General features: G+C 35.8%; 1 protein-coding gene across 1 annotated transcript in view; it reads left to right on the top strand.

Moving 5' to 3' along the window:
• LOC306862838 (protein turtle homolog B-like) overlaps window positions 1-20676 on the top strand; it is a gene marked incomplete at both ends in the record, with an annotated part of 123348 nt that overhangs the window by 76144 nt on the left and 26528 nt on the right. The window contains 8 exons of the mRNA XM_079405853.1: window positions 418-559; window positions 2260-2405; window positions 8289-8431; window positions 10005-10145; window positions 10251-10367; window positions 10453-10603; window positions 12240-12363; window positions 20373-20548. Coding sequence (XP_079261979.1) covers window positions 418-559; window positions 2260-2405; window positions 8289-8431; window positions 10005-10145; window positions 10251-10367; window positions 10453-10603; window positions 12240-12363; window positions 20373-20548 — 1140 coding nt within the window. The remainder of the gene's footprint in view (window positions 1-417; window positions 560-2259; window positions 2406-8288; window positions 8432-10004; window positions 10146-10250; window positions 10368-10452; window positions 10604-12239; window positions 12364-20372; window positions 20549-20676) is intronic.

Genomic DNA, 20676 nt, shown 5'->3' on the forward strand with positions numbered 1-20676 from the left:
TACACTGGCACTGCCAGCTGAAGTGATGCCCACAGTGGGCGGTAGAGTGAGATCTGTGGGTAGGCTGCTTCAGATTCTCACACTGGGTAGAATTGTTATCATCTTGGCCAATGATATTCAGATGAGACGGCTGATCCAAATATGTGTGTTACAGCGGAGTGGTACCTTAAACCTATATTAACTCATTCAGTATGATATCATTCGTTATTCAGTGTGTACACGACTTTAAATTATGTATTGATCTGTTGAATACAAATAACAACATGAAAATATATTTGATTGGAAACACTTATATTAAATCTTTTCTCCGGTATTGTTTTTAACCTTGAAGAGGACTGAGATTGCTTATGCTTCAATAGGATGTGACACATCCTGATATGTAATGCTGATTTATTATGTGTCTCTTTTCTATTTCAGGACCCCCATTTATTGTCTCACCGCCAGAGAACATAACCGTAAACATATCCCAGGATGCATTCTTCACTTGTCAGGCTGAGGCGTATCCTGGTAACCTAACGTACACCTGGTTCTGGGAGGAAGATAACGTCTTCTTCAAGAAGTAAAGTTATGATCGGGTTCATTACTGTACCATACCCCCACTGTCCTGTCCTGTGTCCTGTCCTGTGTCCATGTGGAGTTTGTCACAGTCCATGTAGTTTCATCATCATCATTGAGGCATCAGTGAGTTTTAGGGACTATGGCCATTGTGATACTGTTTTAGGCTTTGGTTAAACATTTTTGTGACATTTTCATAGAAAACGGAAATGTTGTCATACGTAGGTGCACAAAATGCTACTAAATATGCCACCACGACTGATATTACACTACTGTTTAGTAGTTTGACGTCAGTTAGATTTTTTTTTTTATAGATATATTTTTTAGATATTTTATAGATATTATAATGATACAAAAAAGTAAATTCTGTTCTTTTGAAAGAATCCTGAAAAAAATTGTATCACAGTTTACACAGAAATGTTAAGCAGCACTGTTTTCATCTGTTTCAACTGTTTTCAGCTGACCATTCTGACATTGTTTCTCAGAATTCGGAGTTTGCATCTTGTAATTCTTACCTTTTTTAAAATTCTGTTTATATCTCGATTCATTTTTTTTGTTTCCACCACAGAATACAAAAATTGTGAGATGTAAACCCAGAACTGCAATAAAAAACATAATTGTGAGATAAAAAGTCCTTTACCTTTTTTATTTTTAAATTCTGTGACCGAAATAAACAGAAGTGCTTTCTTAAAAAACAGTTCTTTTAAATTCTAAAATCAGGGCTGAATTTATTTGATAAAAAAATCTTACCAACCCCAAATATTTGAATGGTAGTGTTCATCTATTGTCCTTTATAGTGAGCTTGAATAGGAAAGGGGTCAGACTAGGTGAGTGCCCACTATTATCACGATAAACGACAAACGCAACTTCACCATATAGACCCTCACAGATTCTCATGGTTCACGCTTCTCCTTCTCTCCCCATGAAAAGAATATCTAGCGACATGGCGCTTGTGTCATCATACGCTCCGCTAGCACTGATTAGAAGTAGCAGTGCCCTAAGCCATCCAAGATGCCCTCATGCGTGGCCTGTACACTCTATAGAAAAAGGATATTATGTTTTTTTTTTTTTCTAATTGAGGCTCTGTGCAGTAGGACAGGTGGAAGCACAGGCAAGAATAGAGGCCACATAGGCATTTTGTCCACTGGAGCGTTTTTTTTTCTCTGATCTCTGCCTCGGACACTCCATCTGTTCTTGTTGAAAGAGTATACTGTAATTCACAAGGCTTTGAATTGTGCTTTATTCTCTGGCTTTAAATGAATTCACGTAGGCATACATATTTATAGGGATAACTTAGAAAAAAAAAGTCAGTATTTACAAATTTTCATGTCGCTTAAGTAAGTGGAACATTAAAAAATATTGTTCACTACCGTTCAAAGGTTTGGAGTTGGTAAGATTATTTTAATGTATTAGACATCTTTTATGCTCACCAAGGTTGTGTTTATTTTATGCAAAATAACGAACAGTGCAACAGCATTTAATAGAAATAGAAATCTTTTGTAACATTATAATTCTCTTTACTGTGATTTTTCATCAATTTAATGAGTCCTTGCTGAATAAAAGTATTAATTTCTTTAAAAAAAAAATCTTACTGACCTCAAACTTTTGAACGGTAGTGTATGTAGTAGTGTAGGCTGTTGGAATCATCAATACTATTGATGCTAATTCAACTACTTCTTTGTCAATCTTTCTTTCTCTCTTCAGTGATCTAAAGCGCAGAGTGAGTATTCTGATCGACGGTTCACTCATCATCTCCCAGGTGAAACCTGAGGATGCTGGGAAATACACCTGCAGCCCGAGTAACAGCCTTGGGCGCCCACCTTCTGCATCAGCGTACCTGACCGTGCATTGTGAGTCAGTCTGCTGATACACAACTAGACACACTACATCTTTGTCTTTCATCTGAAAACATTTGTCCTTTTTTGATGCCCCTAAAAATTCTCACCACATTGCACAGTGCAGATGCTGAACTACAGCTGCAGTATGTAGGCGAGAAACCACCAGAATAGAATCCATTTGGTATTTTTACTTCTTATTGAAGTATGCTGCTGATCATACAGCGGAGTTCAAAAATCTGAAAAGCTTCTGTTTTGTTGAACATGATGAACGTGTATTTTATCCAGCATGATTTAAGATTGATCCAAAACATCTTGTGCTTCTAAAACTAAGAACATCTGACCTTTTGTGAACATGGTCAGTGTCACAAATGTGCTTATATTTGATTAGTGACATGGTAATCATAATGAAGTAGTCTTCCACTTTGTTGTAAATAAAGACTAAAGTAATCATTGTGTCATACATTTTCCTCCAATTTGTTGTGAATTAATGAATACATTTAAAAAATAAAATAAATTAATGAAAAAATAAATAATTGAACAAATAAGCCAACAAATAACTAAATAATTAAATGAAACAATAATTTAATGATAATGTACATTTTCTTCCAGTTTGCTATAAATTAAATAAATGCATACATACGTTACAAATTAGACTTTTTATTCCCAGATTTTCATTCTGGTCTCAGATGTTTAAACACCAATGCATAAACAGTGATATAAGACTTCCTGATATATACTGCCGTTCAAAAGTTTGGGATCCGTAAGGTTTTTAATGTTTTTTTAAAAGACGTTTCTTATGCTCATCAAGGCTGTATCTATTTGATCAAAAATATAGAAGAAAAACCCTGTAATTTTGTGAAATATTTCAATTTATAATAACAGTTTTCTATTTTAATATACTTTGAAATATAATTCATATATATATATATATATATAATATTACTGTTTTTTTCTGTATTTTGATTAAATAAATACAGCCTTGTTGAACATAAGAGACTCCATTAAAAAAAAAATTAAAACTTTAACGGCAGTGAAGGTGATTTCCTGAACTTGAACGGCGGTATCCTGTATTACTTTTGATACAATGACAACCTTTCACTGTAACAAATTATTTTTAAATGAAGCAGTAATTCCCAATTGCCTGTTATATTATGTAATATCATACAGTACATGACATAATAGAGGAGGAATTCTCCTTCATCCTGAATCTGTGACATTGGTCTCACTGGATTGAGTGTGAATATTAAGTAACAACCTTCACCAGCAGATTATGCCTTTTTGAGATCATGTATGCAGAATAACGGTGGTATAACAGTGCTCTTTTGTAATTGATGAAAGGGTTACTTTAGTCTCCCAGCATATTCTGTCTCAATACATGGGCATGAGGGCGTATTAGCTTCAACTGCCCCTGTTGGGCAGGCTGACGCTCTCTATTTGCAGCTGAGAGATTGGAATGGCCTTCTGTCCCCAGAGTCTGGAGCTGAATTAAAACAGTGACCTTGAATCAATAAGCTAGCAGATCACTCAGTAATGGCTCACATCCTTCACACCAATAGATTGATGCAAAGAACATGGGTTTTCTAGACGTTGTTAAAAAACACACCAACAGAACCCAAACATGTTGCATTTGCAGTAAATAGTGACAGGAGTGAATGCTGCAGAAGTGGCTGTGGTATCCAAGGCAACAGACATTTCAGATTCCCTCGCTCGGAGGAAGCCTGTGTCGGACCAACTTGGCTCGGTTGAAGTGGCGGAAAGGGATTACATCATAGCAGAATTCCCAGACTGCAGAAATTTTCTCCTGTCCTCTAAAACAGTCTCATGTATTCTGGCCACCCATGTGTGTAGCAAGCAGAGGCGCAGAGAACGTGTATTTGACAGTTAGTGAGAAAAAAAGGAGGGGGACTGTAAAAGGATGACATCATCCTGTGTGGAAACCCTCTTCTCTGCAGTGACGTCACCTGCAGACACTCCGGCAGGCTGGAAGTGTGGGCGATGGCGCCCCTGTTGGACGGCTGATGGCATTGCAGCTCTGCTCTGTGCATCGACATTGCCTATTTTATTTTCTTTCCTCCTCTTCTTCCTTTTCATTTGCAGTCATGTGCTTCATCCTCATGATTCGCTTTTCTTCTGTTCTTTTCTCAAGTCTGGTCCACTCCTCCCATCGTCCTGTCCCTCAGCTCCACTTGTGCTAAAAATAGACCCTGGCACTTTGCTAAGCGTTAAGATGGAGCAGTGTATTTCTTCAAAGTGTTCATTTCTCCCTCTCCCTGGAGAACGAGAGGCGCTCCCTCTCGTTCTCCAGGATGCTGCGGTTGGCTGATGTCTTCGCTAATGAGAGACTGTGATTTATGAGTCACACGCAATTGAATCTCTTTTACAGCATTATTGATAGTCTTCGCTTTAGATGTAGTTTATACAATATAAAGAAAGGAAAAGTTAACAGAAATAATACTGTTGTTTATGCTTTGCGATACAAAATAATTAATTTAATTTTATTAATTAATTCATTAATTACTCACCCTCATGTCATTCCAAACCCGTAAGACCTTTGTTCATTTTCAGAACACAAATTAATATATTTTTGATGAAATCTAAGAGCTCTCAGACCCTGCATAGACGGCAACGGATGAAGCTATGAGAATACTTTTTGTGCACACAAAAATTCTTGTAGCTTCATAAAATTAAGCTTGAACCACTGATGCCACATGGACTATTTTAACAATGTCCTTACTACCTTTCCTGGGCCTTGAACGTGTCAGTTGCATTGCTGTCTATGTAGGGTCAGAAAGCTCTCGGATTTCATCAAAAATGTGACCCTGGACCACAAAACCAGTCATAGGGGTCAATTTTTTTTAAATTGAGATTTATACAGCATATGAAAGCTGAATAAATAAGCTTTCCATTGATGTATGGTTTGTTAGGATCGGATAATATTTGGCCGAGATACAACTATTTTAATATCTGGAATCTGAGGGTACAAAAGAATCTAAATATTGAGAAAATCGCCTTTAAAGTTGTCCAAATTAAGTTCTTAGCAATGCATATTACTAATCAAAAATTAAGTTTTGATATATTTACAGTAGGAAATTTACAAAATATCTTCATGGAACATGATCTTTACTTAATGTCCTAATGATTTCTGGCATAAAAGAAAAATTATAATTTTGGCCCACATACAATGTATTTTTGGCTATTGCTGCAAATATACCCCAGTGACTTAAGACTGGTTTTGTGGTCCAGGGTCACAAATATCTTAATTTGTGTTCTGAAGATGAACAAAGGTCTTGCGGGTTTGGAACGACACAAGGGTGAGTAATTAATGACAGAATTTTTATTTTTGGTTAATCTAGTTAATAGTGGCTTTTCACAACATTTGGTTGGTTTTTGAAGTTAGCATATATGTTTCCTTCATTGCCTGTGATATTGCACAATTCTGTACATGCAGTTTATTGACCAAATAATGTGTTTGTTATTTATGGTGTGTTTATTTGTTATATTTATGTTTTAATTTTTCATTTAAATGTTTGGTGTGGGTTATTAGCTTATGCTCACCAAGATTTATTTGATTAAAATTTATTTGATCAAAAGTACAGTTAAAAGTAATTTTCATGTATTTTAAAATGAATTTAATTCCTCTGATGCTGAGTCATGGCCAAAAATACTGGCACCCTTGGTAAATATGATCAAAGAAGGCTGTGAAAATTAATCTGCATTGTTAATCCTTTTGATCTTTTATTTAAAAAAATCACAAAAATCTAATCTTTCATTGGATAATAATAATTTAAAATGGGGGGAAGTATCATTATGAAATAAATGTTTTTCTCTAATACACATTGGCCACAATTAACGGCACCCTTTTATTCAATACATTTTGAAACCTCCATTTGCCAGTTTAACAGCTGAGTTTTCTCCTATAATGCCTGATGAGGTTAAAGAACACCTGACGAGATCAGAGACCATTCCTTCATCCAGAATCTCTGTAGACCCTTTAGATTCCCAGCTCCATGTTGGCGGTTCTCCTCTTCAGTTCACCTCACTCATTTGTTATAGGGTTCAGGTCAGAGGACTGGAATGGCCATAGCAGAAGCTTGGTTTTGTGCTTAGTGACCCATTTTTGTGTTGTTTTTAAGGTTTATTTTTGGATTATTGTACGGTTGGAAGATCCAAACACGGCCCATTATAAGATTTCTATCTGTTGGTATTTGATAGAATCCATGATGCCATGTGTCTAAACAAGATGTCCAGGACCTCCAGCACACAACATCAAAAATACAGCATTATATTTCATTGTAGACATGGGGTACTTTTTATTCCTGTGTTCACCAAACCCATCTTGAGTGTTTGCTGCTAAAAAGCTCATTTTTTTAGTTTCATCTGACCATAGAAGCCAGTCCCATTTGAAGTTCCAGTCGTGTCTGATAACTGAATATGCTGGAGTTTGTTTTTGGATGAGCTAGGAGAATTTTTCTTGAAACCCTCCCAAACAACATGTGGTGATGTAGGCGCTATTTGACAATTTTTCTTAAGGTTGTCTGACCCCGAGGCTCAACTATTTTCTGCAATTCTCCAGCTGTGGTCCGAGAGTCTTTAGCCTCTCAAACTCTCCTCCTCGCCGTGCATTAGGACGATATAGACACACGTCCTCTTCCAGGCAGTTTTTTTAACATTTTATGTTGATTGGAAATTCTTAATTATTGCCCTGATGGTGTAAATGGGAATTTTCAGTGTTCTAGCTATTTTCTTAAAGCCACTTCACTAATTTGTGAAGCTCAGTTATCTTTTGCTGCACATCAGAAATATATTCTTTGGTTTTTCTCATTGTGATGATGATTAAAGGAATTTGGGCTTTGTTTTACCTCCTATTTATATTTCTGTGAAACAGGAAGCCATGGCTGGATAATTTCATGTTCATAATCACCCTGGAGTGCTCAAAATTGAAATATAAATATACTTCAGAGATACTTTACTGATAAGAATTTCTATTTTCTTTAAATAAAAGATCAAAAGGATTAACAATGCAGATTAATTTTCACAGCGTTCTTTGATCATATTTACCAAGGGTGGCGATATTTTTGGCCATGACTCTATCTATATATATATATATATATATATATATATATATATATATATATATATATATATATATATATATATGAAAATCTCACTGACCCTGAACTTTTAAACGATGAGTCAATTTAAGACTTCAGTTGTACAGTAATAAATATTGTAGTCACAAAATATTATACATCTCTAAAGCTTGAAATTGTTTTATATCATTAGACGTGTTTGCTTTGTAAATACTTTCTTACACTAAACACTGCCTGCTTAGTCAACTGAAATGGCAAACCATATTTATTGACACAAATTTAATTGGGATTTGGGATATTTTTTGGGAGCTCTCTCAATTAAAATCATCCCACAATACCCTACCGATGTCTTTTCTACTGCCTATGATGTGGATAGTTTTGCATGGGCAGACACAACTCGCATTTTCTGTAGAAAATATAAAAATTAAGTTTTTATTTCAGTTTTATGCTGATTGTAGCTATTTTCCCCATGTGTTTTCAAGGCACTTTCTGTGCTGTACTATGATTAGTTGAGTAATAGTCTCAATGTGAGCTAGTTCAGACCTTTTTGTCTGATTTCAGACTCTCACTTCAGGCATGTGAGAGCAAAACATCATTTAGTGTACTTCTCCATCAATAGTCGACTTATTCAGAGTATTTGTGCTAAATGTTCCAGACTAATGACTCAGAGAGACATCCGGTACAAACTCTGCTCTTTCTGTCTGACAGTTTAACAATGCACAAAATCTTACATGTCTAACTCAGATGTCTAACATCTCAGCATTTATGCTGTATTATTTCTTTCTACTCTTGTTGTGTCTCATAGACCCTGCCCGTGTGGTAAACATGCCGCCCGTTATTTACGTGGCCATTGGACTGCCGGGGTACATCCGCTGCCCGGTGGATGCCAACCCGCCTGTCACTTCAGTGAAGTGGAAAAAAGACAACCTGCCTCTGCGGATAGAGAAGGTGAGTCCAGCTGGACAATGATCTCAGTTTTTTCACAGATGCTGTCACATGGGCCTGTGTGAGATGAGTTTCATTCACAGTTCACACTGATCTCATAGTCTCACACAGATAAAGAGTACTGGCTCTTCTTCAACTAGAAAGCCAAATGGGGAAAAACTGACCTTAGCGAAGAAACAGGATATCAGTTTCATTCTCGAACCCTGTTCCTCCTCAGTGCAGTTGGCTTTTAAGGATAGTGACCATGCAGCTGAAAATATATAAGCTTATCATGTGCGCTGAGAGCAAATCCACTCCATTCATTTCAGTCAATGCAATAGTTGTATGGCTTGTAAGGTGCATAGCAACCATTATAACAGGGTTTTAATAAATTCAAAAGCTTGATAGACACTTTTTGTGAAAAAAATCATAAGATTTTAAAAATGTAGGATGCAGTACGTAGAAATAATTGTAGCCAGCTATGTAAAATGATGAGCTTTAGACTACTACTACTAGAAACAGTTTGCTGGTTGGTTATGGTTTACACCCACTTACTGTATCTGCTTTTCAGCAATTTTATTATGCGATTTAGTGATTGCTAATCACCTAATTAATAATCATGATTCAAGCTGATGTGGTGTATAAAATGTCCCCTTCACTTTTTTAGTTCATTCATACATAAGTGATTTTATTCAGTGTCTATTAGCCTCAAACTGATTGCATATCATTCTCAGAGAGGCATGAGTTACGATCATTAAATTTGCGCTTTATGTAATTTCTTACATAATGCCTTTTTTTACATTGTATAATTTTAATAAAAATTTTATACAGAACAATTTACGTTTTTAAAATACTCCACCATTCAAACGTTTGGGGTCAAAAAGTTTTTTTGAGAGGAATACTCTAATTCAGTGCTTCCCAAATCTGTCCTGGAGGACCACTAGCCCTGCACATTTTGTATGTTTCTCTTATCAGACACACCTGATTCAACTCATCAGTGTGTTAGATAAGGGAGACATACAAAATGCGCAGGGATAGGGGTCCTCCAGGACAGGTTTGGGAAGCACTGCTCTAATTCATCAAGGTCCCAAACAGTTGATCAAAAGTGACTGTAAAAACATTGATAATGTTAAGGTTTATATTTTAAATAAATTCTACTCATTTGAACTTCTTAATTATCAAAAAGAAAATCCTGAAAAAATATTTTTGTATCACAGTTTCCACAAAAATATTAAGCAGCAACTGTTTAAGAATTAACTGTTTTCAACATTGCTAATAATTAAAAATGATTCTTGAGCAGCAATTCAGGACATCAGAATGATTTATGAAGAATCTCTTGGCTGAAATATATTAAAATCTACAAGTAATTCTAAATTATAATAGTATTTTTAAATATACTTAGTTGTAGCTTTTGTGGCCGTAGGACTTCAAAAAAAAAAACTATTATCTTACTGACCACACACTTTTGAATGGTAGTGTACAAAATCATTCTTTCAATTCGTTCAGTAGAGAATCAAACGTTGTCATGCTCTACTGTTTGAGAAACAGGAAACAATTTCCCTGATTGTGTGTGTGCTGATGTTTCTCTCTGTTGCAGTACCCTGGCTGGAGCCAAATGGAAGATGGGAGCATTCGAGTGTCTGAGGTGACAGAGGACTCTCTCGGCACCTACACCTGCGTGCCTTACAATAGCCTCGGTACAATGGGACAGTCCCCTCCCGCCCCTCTGGTGCTAAAGGTAAAGAATGAAACTTGTAGGTTTTATTTGAGCTTCCTTTTCCTTATTTACCTTTTTGATATCATCTATTTGCATCAATATAACATGGTGTTTGGCGGTGGATAGGACCCACCCAAATTTCTGGTGGTTCCTGGAGGGGAGTACAGGCAGGAGGCTGGTCGAGAGCTGGTCATCCCCTGTGAGGCAGAAGGAGACCCATTCCCCAACATTACATGGAGAAAGGTAAGCCGCATCCTTAAGCAGGATCCTGTATCATTGTCAACCCAACTGACGTGTTTGCTAGAACTGTTTTCTTTTATTGGAGAAGGTAGGGAAGCCCAGCAGAAGCAAGCACAACGTCCTACCGAGAGGCAGCTTACAGTTCAAATCTCTCAGCAAGGAGGACCACGGGGAGTGGGAGTGTGTCGCCTCCAATGTCGCCACGAGCATCACTGCCAGCACGCACCTCCTAGTAATCGGTAGGAGGCGTTGAGACAAATGGCGCTACTTCATGATGCACAAACACGATTTGCGATAAAGTGGTATACAGCGATGAATTTTGATCATATTAGATTAAAGAGTGTTATTTTCGTTAAAAGTGCACAAAAAGTTTAGTTTATATTTTGCAGGACAACAGTGATCTTTGACTCAGGGTTCTGAGAGTCATGGAAAATCTAACAAAACGGAATATTTAAAAAGACAAGGAAATTTCAATTTTCTAGTTCTACTCTGATGTAAAATACTTTTTTGACTAATTATTATTTCTGTGCTGCAGTGTTATTTTAGTATATTTTATTATATATTTGTTAGCTTTTTAATACTATTATAAATATTTTGAATTGCCTGTTATTTTTTATATTTTCAGTTAATTTTTTTAGCAAGTTTTAGTTTTAGTAATATGGTTATGTACTTATGTAATTTTTATTAGTTTGCTTTCTTTCCTTTTGTGGAAATTTGTCTTTGGCTGCACAACACATCATAACAAGACCAATACAATAAAATACACTTACACAACAGCTCTAAAATGTAAGACAGAATAAAATACCATACAATACACTTTACTTCACTTTATTTCACTTTAGCATACACATATATACATTCCCACATGTACATATATCTGCATACATATTAATATTCATATCTCAGCATTTAAAATTCTAACTGCAGTTGGTACAAATGACATCTGATACACATTTTTACCTGCCCAAGGTTGTCTTTGGCAACAACTGAAACTGACAGTGCAAAGGGTGTAGTGAATCCTCTATAATAGCTAAAGCTTTTTGTTTAACTTTAACTTTAGCTGTATAAATATCATTTAATTTCTAATTTTCATTTTTTTTTAGGTGTAGTTTTTCATGTAGTATTTTTTTAAACACTAAGAATTTATTTTATTTTTCATCTATTTCAGTTAGTGTTTTTTTATGTATAGTTTTATTTTTAACAGTAACTGGTCTTCAATTTTTGCGTAAAGATTACTTGCTTCAATACTTTGAAGCATATTCATACACAGACTTACACTCTAATCTTATAGGATATAGCTTAGAAATTCAATAAAGGAAAGTAGCGCAAAGGCTAACGTCCTCATAGTCTCTTCTATTAGTGGCTAGTGCAGCTGTAAACAAACACTGCCAGCTTAGTCCTTATATTGCTGCCCGCTTTTTTGGCATGTACACTGTGCTATTGGGCACTGTTTGTCAGTTAAAGAAACTTTCTGATTAGCAGCCAAGCAGCAGTTGCTAGGCTAAACTGTTAGCTATTCAGTGAATTCCTCTCAAAAAACTCTCTGTACACAAGTCCTTTGGTAGGTTGGATCTCTGAGGGATATTATATGCTGTGAGCGGACTGCTAAAAATGTTGCAGTGTCTTAGTATAGAGGGATTTTTGTCAAAAGCGTCCCCACAGGCTAACAGTTAAATAAGAGATAAAGGATAAATGATGCACACAGAGTCTGTTTGTTTGTTTTAGCGCTAGTGTTTGTGTTAAGACAAATGAGCTAATCGCTTTGACCGAGGGCTTTTTACAGACAAAGTTTAAGGGAAATAAAATACGTGTGGCCTAGCTTTTTACAAGTGTGTGTTTATATTGAGTGTGACACGAGTTGTCCTCCTCCCACAGGCACAAGCCCACACGCCCCTGCCAAAGTCCACGTTTCTGTCTCGACGACCTCGGCCAACGTCTCGTGGGAACCCTGTTACGACGGTGGCTTTGAGCAGACATTCTCAGTCTGGTACGGCCATGTGTGAGTCATCCCAGCATGCTTTGCTTTCTGCTTCTTTTCCTAACTGTTGACCTGAGCTCTGCTGCTGCTGTGAGGCTGCTACATCTGGGGGCAATGGGTGGGATGGGGCAAAACCTTTTCCCTTAGGGGTGAGATGGCCAGCAGGACCCTCCAATATTGAGTCGGACACATTGTTAAAATTAAATGTTAAGTGTATAATATCAGGGTCAGGACTCTTTATATGGCATATAATTAATAAAATACAGTCTAGTTTGATGTATGTCTTGTTCATAACTTCCAAATAACTTCATACTGGAAAGTCTTGAACTTAGATAATCATTCTGTGAGTAATCCTGACCCACTGTTTTCTTTGAGTTTTTTGTTCAAAGGTTCTGCAGTTAGCAAGCATGTTGGCTGTGTTAATCTGGCTCATAACGATAGAGTTGAAATGGAATGATCAGGCAGTAAAATCCCTCCACAGAGTCGTTATGAGTCGAGCTGCATTATTAAGTTGACAAGACAATTTTGGTGTTGTGTGCAGTTCGACTGATTTTTAAACACTTCAGCACACTAAAAATAATGACATATTTATGGGATTTAGAAGAAACAGCCTGGTGCTAAGTGTGGCATGCCATCGGTTGTAATATTTGTTATGGAAAACACATTTATGTTAGGGTAAGGTTTTTTTTACTATTATAGTCAAGAACTGTCAAGATCCCCTTTACTAAAATATAAAGGCAGCTCTATATTTTTATTTATACATTCATGCACACAGACCTGTTCATACTGTGAGAAAAATTATATATAAAAGTTTATTTAAATTTATTGTTTATATATTACTATATAGTTTTTGTTTTAGTTTAAGTCCTAGTAATTATGTTATGTGCTTTTGTCATTTTTATTATATATTTTCTTAACATTCTATTTAGCTTTAACTTATTTTTATTTTTTAATTTAAGTTTCGTAATTTTAGTACTTCAACTTATTTCAGTTAGCTTCCAAGGACATATTTCTAAGTTGTTTTTTAAAAGAAATGTAAGGTTTTTTTTGTCATATTTATTTAATTTCAACTTGATTTAAATGATCAAAAACTATTTTTAATAGTTATAAAATGTTAATGTATGCTAATAGTGTCATTTACTCACCCTCATGTCCTTCCAAACCTGTATGACTTCTTTTCTTCGTTGTAACAGAAGCACATTTAGAAATGTCTTAGAAATGTCTTTTGTGTGCATAGAAAGGAGTAACATGAGTGTAAGTAAATGATGATAAAAAATTTTATGGAAGCAACATACTGTAGATATTAATCCTGACAATATAGAGAACATCAAATGACATTTCTAAAGAATGTTTAGAAGTACAGTAGAACTTCTCAGATGTGAACCTGTAGTTTGTACATATAGTACAGTATGAAGCCCTGAGATATTCTGATGATTCTTATGCATGAAAAGTATTTATTAATGTAAAGATTAATGTAATGTCTTGTGCCTTCTCGCAGTTCAGTGCTAAACAGTTTTTGATATTTTAACGGTACACAGAGAACCAACTATTGCAAGTAAGTATTTACAGTATCATAATTGAAAAAGTTTTCATTACTTGCATCGGTAAGGTGACATCCAGGATTTAAAGAGGTGCTCCTGAGGTACTTTTGTTAGTGACTTGATCCATAACGGCAAACTCTCGCTTCTGGCTTAATCAGCAGCACATTCGTCTCCTTGTTCAGTCGTCTCTTCTGCCTCTCTTCATTTCTCTGCTGCCCATGCCAGCGCTTCTGCATCCCTGTGATTCTGCTCCCTGTGTGGCGCTGTCCTCTGCGATATTCACCTGGAATATCAGCATTCTATAGCTTTCTGTGCTCCTGCCCCTATAGAATGACACATGCTTCGCAACAACCTTTGTCTGTTTGCTGCTTCGGTGGATACGAACAACAACATTTAAATCGTATGTTTTTAAAGCTGTGACTACTTGGGACTTACTAATTTTAGAACATATTTCTGCAATGTCACACCAGGTAACAGAAGGCAGCAGTGTTTCATGGGAATGTAGCATGAGCAGGTTTAGCCCGTTGCGAGCCCTGGAGACAGATTTCACTCCTTTTTGAGATATTAATAGTCATGAAATTTAATTTAGCGTTTAGAGACACACATGGATGTTATATGGAGAAAAAAGTAGAGGAAAGTGTAAGGATTACATGGCCTGGGAAAGGAAGGTCTATATACTTATAGGATAGTATAGATCTATATACACTACCCTTCAAAAGTTTTCAGGTCAGTCAGTTTTTTTTTTTGTCTCCTGTGATCACCAAAAATGCATTTATTTGATTAAATATAAAGTATAACAGGAAAAAAAATTAAATATTATTTTCAATCAAAAATAACTATTTATTTTTAATACATTTCAAAATGTTATTTATTCCTGTTATGGTAAGCCTGATTTTTCTTCAGCCATTACTCTATGCTTCAGTGTCACATGATCCTTCAGAAATCATTCTAATTTGCTGATTTTATACTTATATATAAAACTTTTGTTATTATCAATGTTGAAAGCAGTTGCGCTGCTTAATATTTCTGTGGATAACATTTTTGTGGCTTAATATTTCTGGATTCTTTGATGAATAGAAAGTTCAAAAGAACAGCATTGATTTGAAACAGAAATATTTTGTAACAATGTAAGTCCTTACTCTCGCTTTTAATGCATCTTTTCCTGGATAAAAGTATTAATTTAATTAAAAAAAAACAAAATAATGGCCAAAAATACCGGCACCCTTGGTAAATATGATGAAAGAAGGCTGTGAAAATTAATCTGCATTGTTAATCCTTTTGATCTTTTATTTAAAAAATTCACAAAAATCTAACCTTTCATTGGATAAGAAGAATTTAAAATGTGGGGGGGGGGGTATCATTATGAAATAAATGTTTTTCTCTAATACACATTGGCCACAATTAACGGCACCCTTTTATTCAATACTTTTTGAAACCTCCATTTGTCAGTTTAACAGCTCTAAATTTTCTCCTATAATGCCTGATGAGGTTAAAGAACACCTGACGAGATCAGAGACCATTCCTTCATCCAGAATCACTCCAGACCCTTTAGATTCCCAGCTCCATGTTGGCGGTTCTCCTCTTCAGTTCACCTCACTCATTTTCTACAGGGTTCAGGTCAGAGGACTGGAATGGCCATAGCAGAAGCTTGGTTTTGTGCTCAGTGACCCATTTTTGTGTTGTTTTTGAGGTTTGTGTTTGGATTATTGTACGGTTGGAAGATCCAAACACGGCCCATTATAAGATTTTTAACAGAATCAGTCACTTGTTGATTTTTTATCTGTTGGTATTTAATAGAATCCATGATGCCATGTGTCTAAACAAGATGTCCAGGACCTCCAGCACACAACATAAAAAATACAGCAGTATATTTAATTGTAGACATGGGGTACTTTTTATCTCTGTGTTCACCAAACCCATCTTGAGTGTTTGCTGCTAAAAAGCTCATTTTTTTGTTTCATCTGACTATAGAAGCCAGTCCCATTTGAAGTTCCAGTCGTGTCTGATAACTGAATATGCTGGAGTTTGTTTTTGGATGAGCTAGGAGAATTTTTCTTGAAATCCTCCCAAACAACATGTGGTGATGTAGGCGCTATTTGACAATTATTTTTAAGGTTTTCTGAACCCTCAACTATTTTCTGCAATTCTCCAGCTTTGGTCCGAGAGTCTTTAGCCTCTCAAACTCTCCTCCTCACCGTGCATTAGGACGATATAGACACATGTCCTCTTCCATACAGTTTTTTTAACATTTTAAGTTGATTGGAAATTCTTAATTATTGCCCTGATGGTGTAAATGGGAAGCTCTGAGTGCTCCTGCTCTAGCTCTTTTCTTAAAGCCACTTAACTAATTTGTGAAGCTGATGTGCAGTAAAAATTATCTTTTGCTGCACATCAGAAATATATTCTTTGGTTTTTATCATTGTGATGGATGATTAAGGGAATTTGGGCTTTGTTTTCTGTCCTATTCATATTTATGTGAAACAGGAAGCCATGGCTGGATAATTTCATGTTCATAATCACCCTGGAGTGCTCAAAATTGTGAATATGAATGGGAATATACTTCAGAGATATTTTACTCATAAGAGACATTTATTTCATAATGATATTTCCCACCATTTTAAATTCTTATTATCCAAAGAAAGGTTAGATTTTTGTGAATTTTTCAATAAAAGATCAAAAGGATTACCATGTAGATTAATTTTCACAGCCTTCTTTCATTATATTTACTAAGGGTGCCGATATTTTTGGCCATGACTGTGTATAAATATATATATATACAAACTAGCAGTTTTAACTGAACAGAGGAATCACGGCACATATTATTATATTAATATATATTTTTCATTGTTGTTTTCCATCTTCTTCATGCTAAGGGTGAATAAAAAATAATACAAAAAATGTTGCTTCAGATTGAATATGTTGTTTCAGACTAAAAAACTGACATGAATTCTCACCCGGCTGTTAACTCATCAAAAAATTAGATGTATCGTATTTATTTCCAAGCCCAGATTGGAATTGAATTTAGTTTCAATGTGATTTTTTGCTTTTCACATTGTCATCCAAGACTGATTTGTGTCTCATATAATGGAACCGTGTCAGTATGCGCTCAGCATTTCTTCACAGTTTGTACCCAGTACTAACTTGAGTCCTCCCACTAATGCAGTAGTCCACACATGCAAAAGCTAAAGAAGAATAGAAGCCCCATGAAGGATGAAAGCATGTTAATCCTCACCCAAGGGCCAGACCTTCCTCACCGTTCTGCTTCCGACTTCTTCTTAGATCATCATTATCCGCTGGCCTGATGTGTGGCCAGCGATCGGAGACCTGTGCCAAGACCTGACTAAAGGTGTCATTTGAAACATTGGGCAGTGTGACTCATGCTTTAAAGGTTGTGTATGAATGGCCTTTAAAGGTGACCCACGTGAGATTAAACAACTCCCGTCAGCCTCATTGACGCACATAGTTGGCGTGTTCCTGCTACTTCCTGTGCATTGCAGGAGAGGTGCCGAGCGACCGCTGAGATGCTGTGAATAACACACATCTCAAGAGCCTGTGAACTCTCAAGCTATAAGGGCATGAAGGAAGTGATCAATTAGACCTCAATGGAATATTATGACTCACCAATAGGAACGTGTCGAATGACGTAAACACCTGATTCCTTATTGTTTTCTTTTTGAAAGTCATTAATATTCCTAACACAGTGTAATTCCAATATCTCAAAGGATGTCTGGTGTTTAGCACAGCAATCTGTGGGAGAGATGACATTTTGAACTTTTTGGTTCTTGCATTAGAATGATGTAACTACATATATTATAAAATATTTAAACATTTGTTATACATTTTATATTTATGGAAGCCTGCTTCTGCCACTGAATAAAAAATAAAAAAGGTAATTGCGACTTTTTATCTCACAATTCAGGCTTTTTTCTCACAATTGCAAATTTACGCCTCGCAATTCTGACATTTATTCTCAGAATGGCGTGATACAAACTCACAATTCTGAGAGTCAGAAATGCATGATTAACTCACAAATTTGAATTATAAAGTCAGAATAGCAAGATGTAAAGTCAGAATTGCTGGAAATAAATCTGACTTTTTTCTAATGAATGTGACATTATATCTCACAATTCTGAATTTTTTTTTGGTCACAAATGTAAAAAAAATAGTCACAATTCGGTGATATAAATAATCAGAATTGCATGATATAAACTCAGAATTCTGACTTTTTTCCTCAGAACTGCGAGTTTATATCTTGCAATTGTGACTTTATTTCAAGCATTTGCGAGTTATCAAGTCCGAATTGTGAGATAAAAAGTCGCAATTCTGAGAACATATCAGTCTTTTTTCCCCTCGGAATTGGATTTTATAACTTACAATTGCACGTTCATATCTCACAATTCTGAGAAAAAGGTCAGAATTGCGATATACAGCTATATATCATGCAATTCTGACTTATAACTCTCAACTGCGGGTCTATATCACGTAATTCTGGGAAAAAGTCAGAATTACGAATTTATAGTATGCAATTCTGAGAAATAATTCAGAATTGTGAGATGTAAACTCGTAATTGTGAGGAAAAAAAAGTCAGAATTGTGAGATAAGTCACAATTACATTAATTTTTTTATTCAGGGGCAGAAACGGGCTTCCATAGACTTCTAATGTCATAAATATTATATTAAAATAAATGTATAACTACATATATATATATACACTTATTTAATTTTATTTTTTGAAAATATTTACATGTATTCACATGTATATATTTATATGATTTATATTATATAATATATATTTAATATAAACATAACTTATTTTTCTTAAATATATACATGCATGTGTGTGTATTTATATATACACAATAAATATACACAGTACAAACACATAAACATACACGTACAAATACACAAGAACTTTTATTTTGGATGTGATTAATCATGATTAATCGTTACCCAGCTCTGATATATATATATATATATATATATATACAGTGCCCTCCATAAGTATTGGAACAGTAAAGACAAAATTGCTCTGTTGGCTGTGGAGTCAAGACATTTGCAAATATGATTAAAAGATGAATATGAGACAAAACTACAGAATGTCACATTTTATTATTAGCCGTTTCAACACGTTTTACCAAATAAAAAGAACAGCACTTTTAGAGTTCATCCCACTCATTGATGTGAGCATAAGTATTAGGACAGTTGAACATAAGGCAGATATAAAAGATTAAAAGCTATTATTTAGTTCCAGATCCCTTGCGCACAATCACAGCAGTGAGTCTGTGACCCATAGACATCACCAGACTCTTGGTCTCATCCTTTGAAAGGCTTTTCCCAGCCTTTAATGCAGGTAAAACATCTGTGTTGAATCATTCAATAATAAAACGTGACATTCTGTAGTTTTGTCTCATATTCATCTTTTAATCATATTTGTAAATGTCTTGACTCCACAGCCTACAGAGCAATTTTGTCTTTACTGTTCCAATACTTATGGAGGGCACTGTATGTTTATTATTTATTATTATTATATTAGTTTGTATATTATACATATTATTTATTTCATTTTTGTTTAGCTGATCAGCGTTTTTAGCAGATATTCTTATTTTTATGATGGATTTTCATATTTTAAAACTGATAGTTTGAATAGTAAGATCAATTAAAAAGTAAAAAAAAATGTCAGTTGTCACCCCTTATAGTTTATGGTGAACAAAGACACCATAGTCCGTCCTTGGATAGGCGGTTTATTTTAAATAAAATATAAATATATAATAAATGGAGGAAATAAAGTGTCATGAGGATGATAATACTGTACTGAAAGGGGGCATGCATGGTGTCCTCGTTTACTTGTGTACTATGAAGGTCGAAGAAATTCAGCTTGAATTTAGTCAGGATGTTCAGTGGGAGTCGTTTCATGCATGCCTAAGGCAGCAGTTTATCAGAATGAAGCATGCTGGCTGTAGGTGCAGTTGCACAAAGTTTTGAGCATGCAAAACAACTTGCAATAAATATGTGCAACAGGACATGATGTGACAGTCCAGGGCTTCTGTAGTTAAAAAAACAATACATTATCAGCATATAAAAATCACTACTCCACTTATCCACAACATTGTAGCCATTCTGGTGGTTTCTATAGGAGATGTATTGTCCACAAGACTCATTTCAAGCCATAGGTCATTCTCAGGAGATCCAGGGAAAAGGGCTGTAGGGTGTACAAGACACACTGAAGATCTATGAGGATATTTTTGTAAAGATCAGCGGTCGAAAATGCATTCTTCATAATTTCCTCTGGGAAACCGTGAGACAGTTTTGTGTTATGGGATATCACTGAGCACTCACACTGAGTCAAACAAGCTGTCTTTTTACATCTAGCTGCAGGCAGTGCTCTCATCAGTATTGTGAGCGACATGGCAATCATTATCGGAGCGTATGTGCATGTATGCTTGTGCCTTGCTGAACTCTCTCCATCTGTGCATGTGACTCTTCCTGCAGGGTGAAGAGGGAGCAGTTAGGACCGCATGACTGGCTGTCCATGCCTGTGCCCAGCGGGCAGCACTGGCTCCTGGTGCAAGGCCTGGAGCCCGAGACGGCCTACCAATTCAGTGTCCTGGCCCAGAACAAGCTGGGGACAGGCCCGTTCAGCGAGGTCGTCACTGTGAACACACTAGGTTGGCCACCTGCACAATACAACTTACAAAGACAAGATCATCTGTGCCTGACAGAAATGCATTTTATAGTAGGGTTGGGAATGGCAGATTTTAAGGATTACAGTAGTTTTGATCCCTGTAATAATTTT

The sequence above is a fragment of the Barbus barbus genome, assembly GCF_936440315.1.
Source record: "Barbus barbus genome assembly, chromosome: 43".
Lineage (NCBI taxonomy): Eukaryota > Metazoa > Chordata > Actinopteri > Cypriniformes > Cyprinidae > Barbus > Barbus barbus.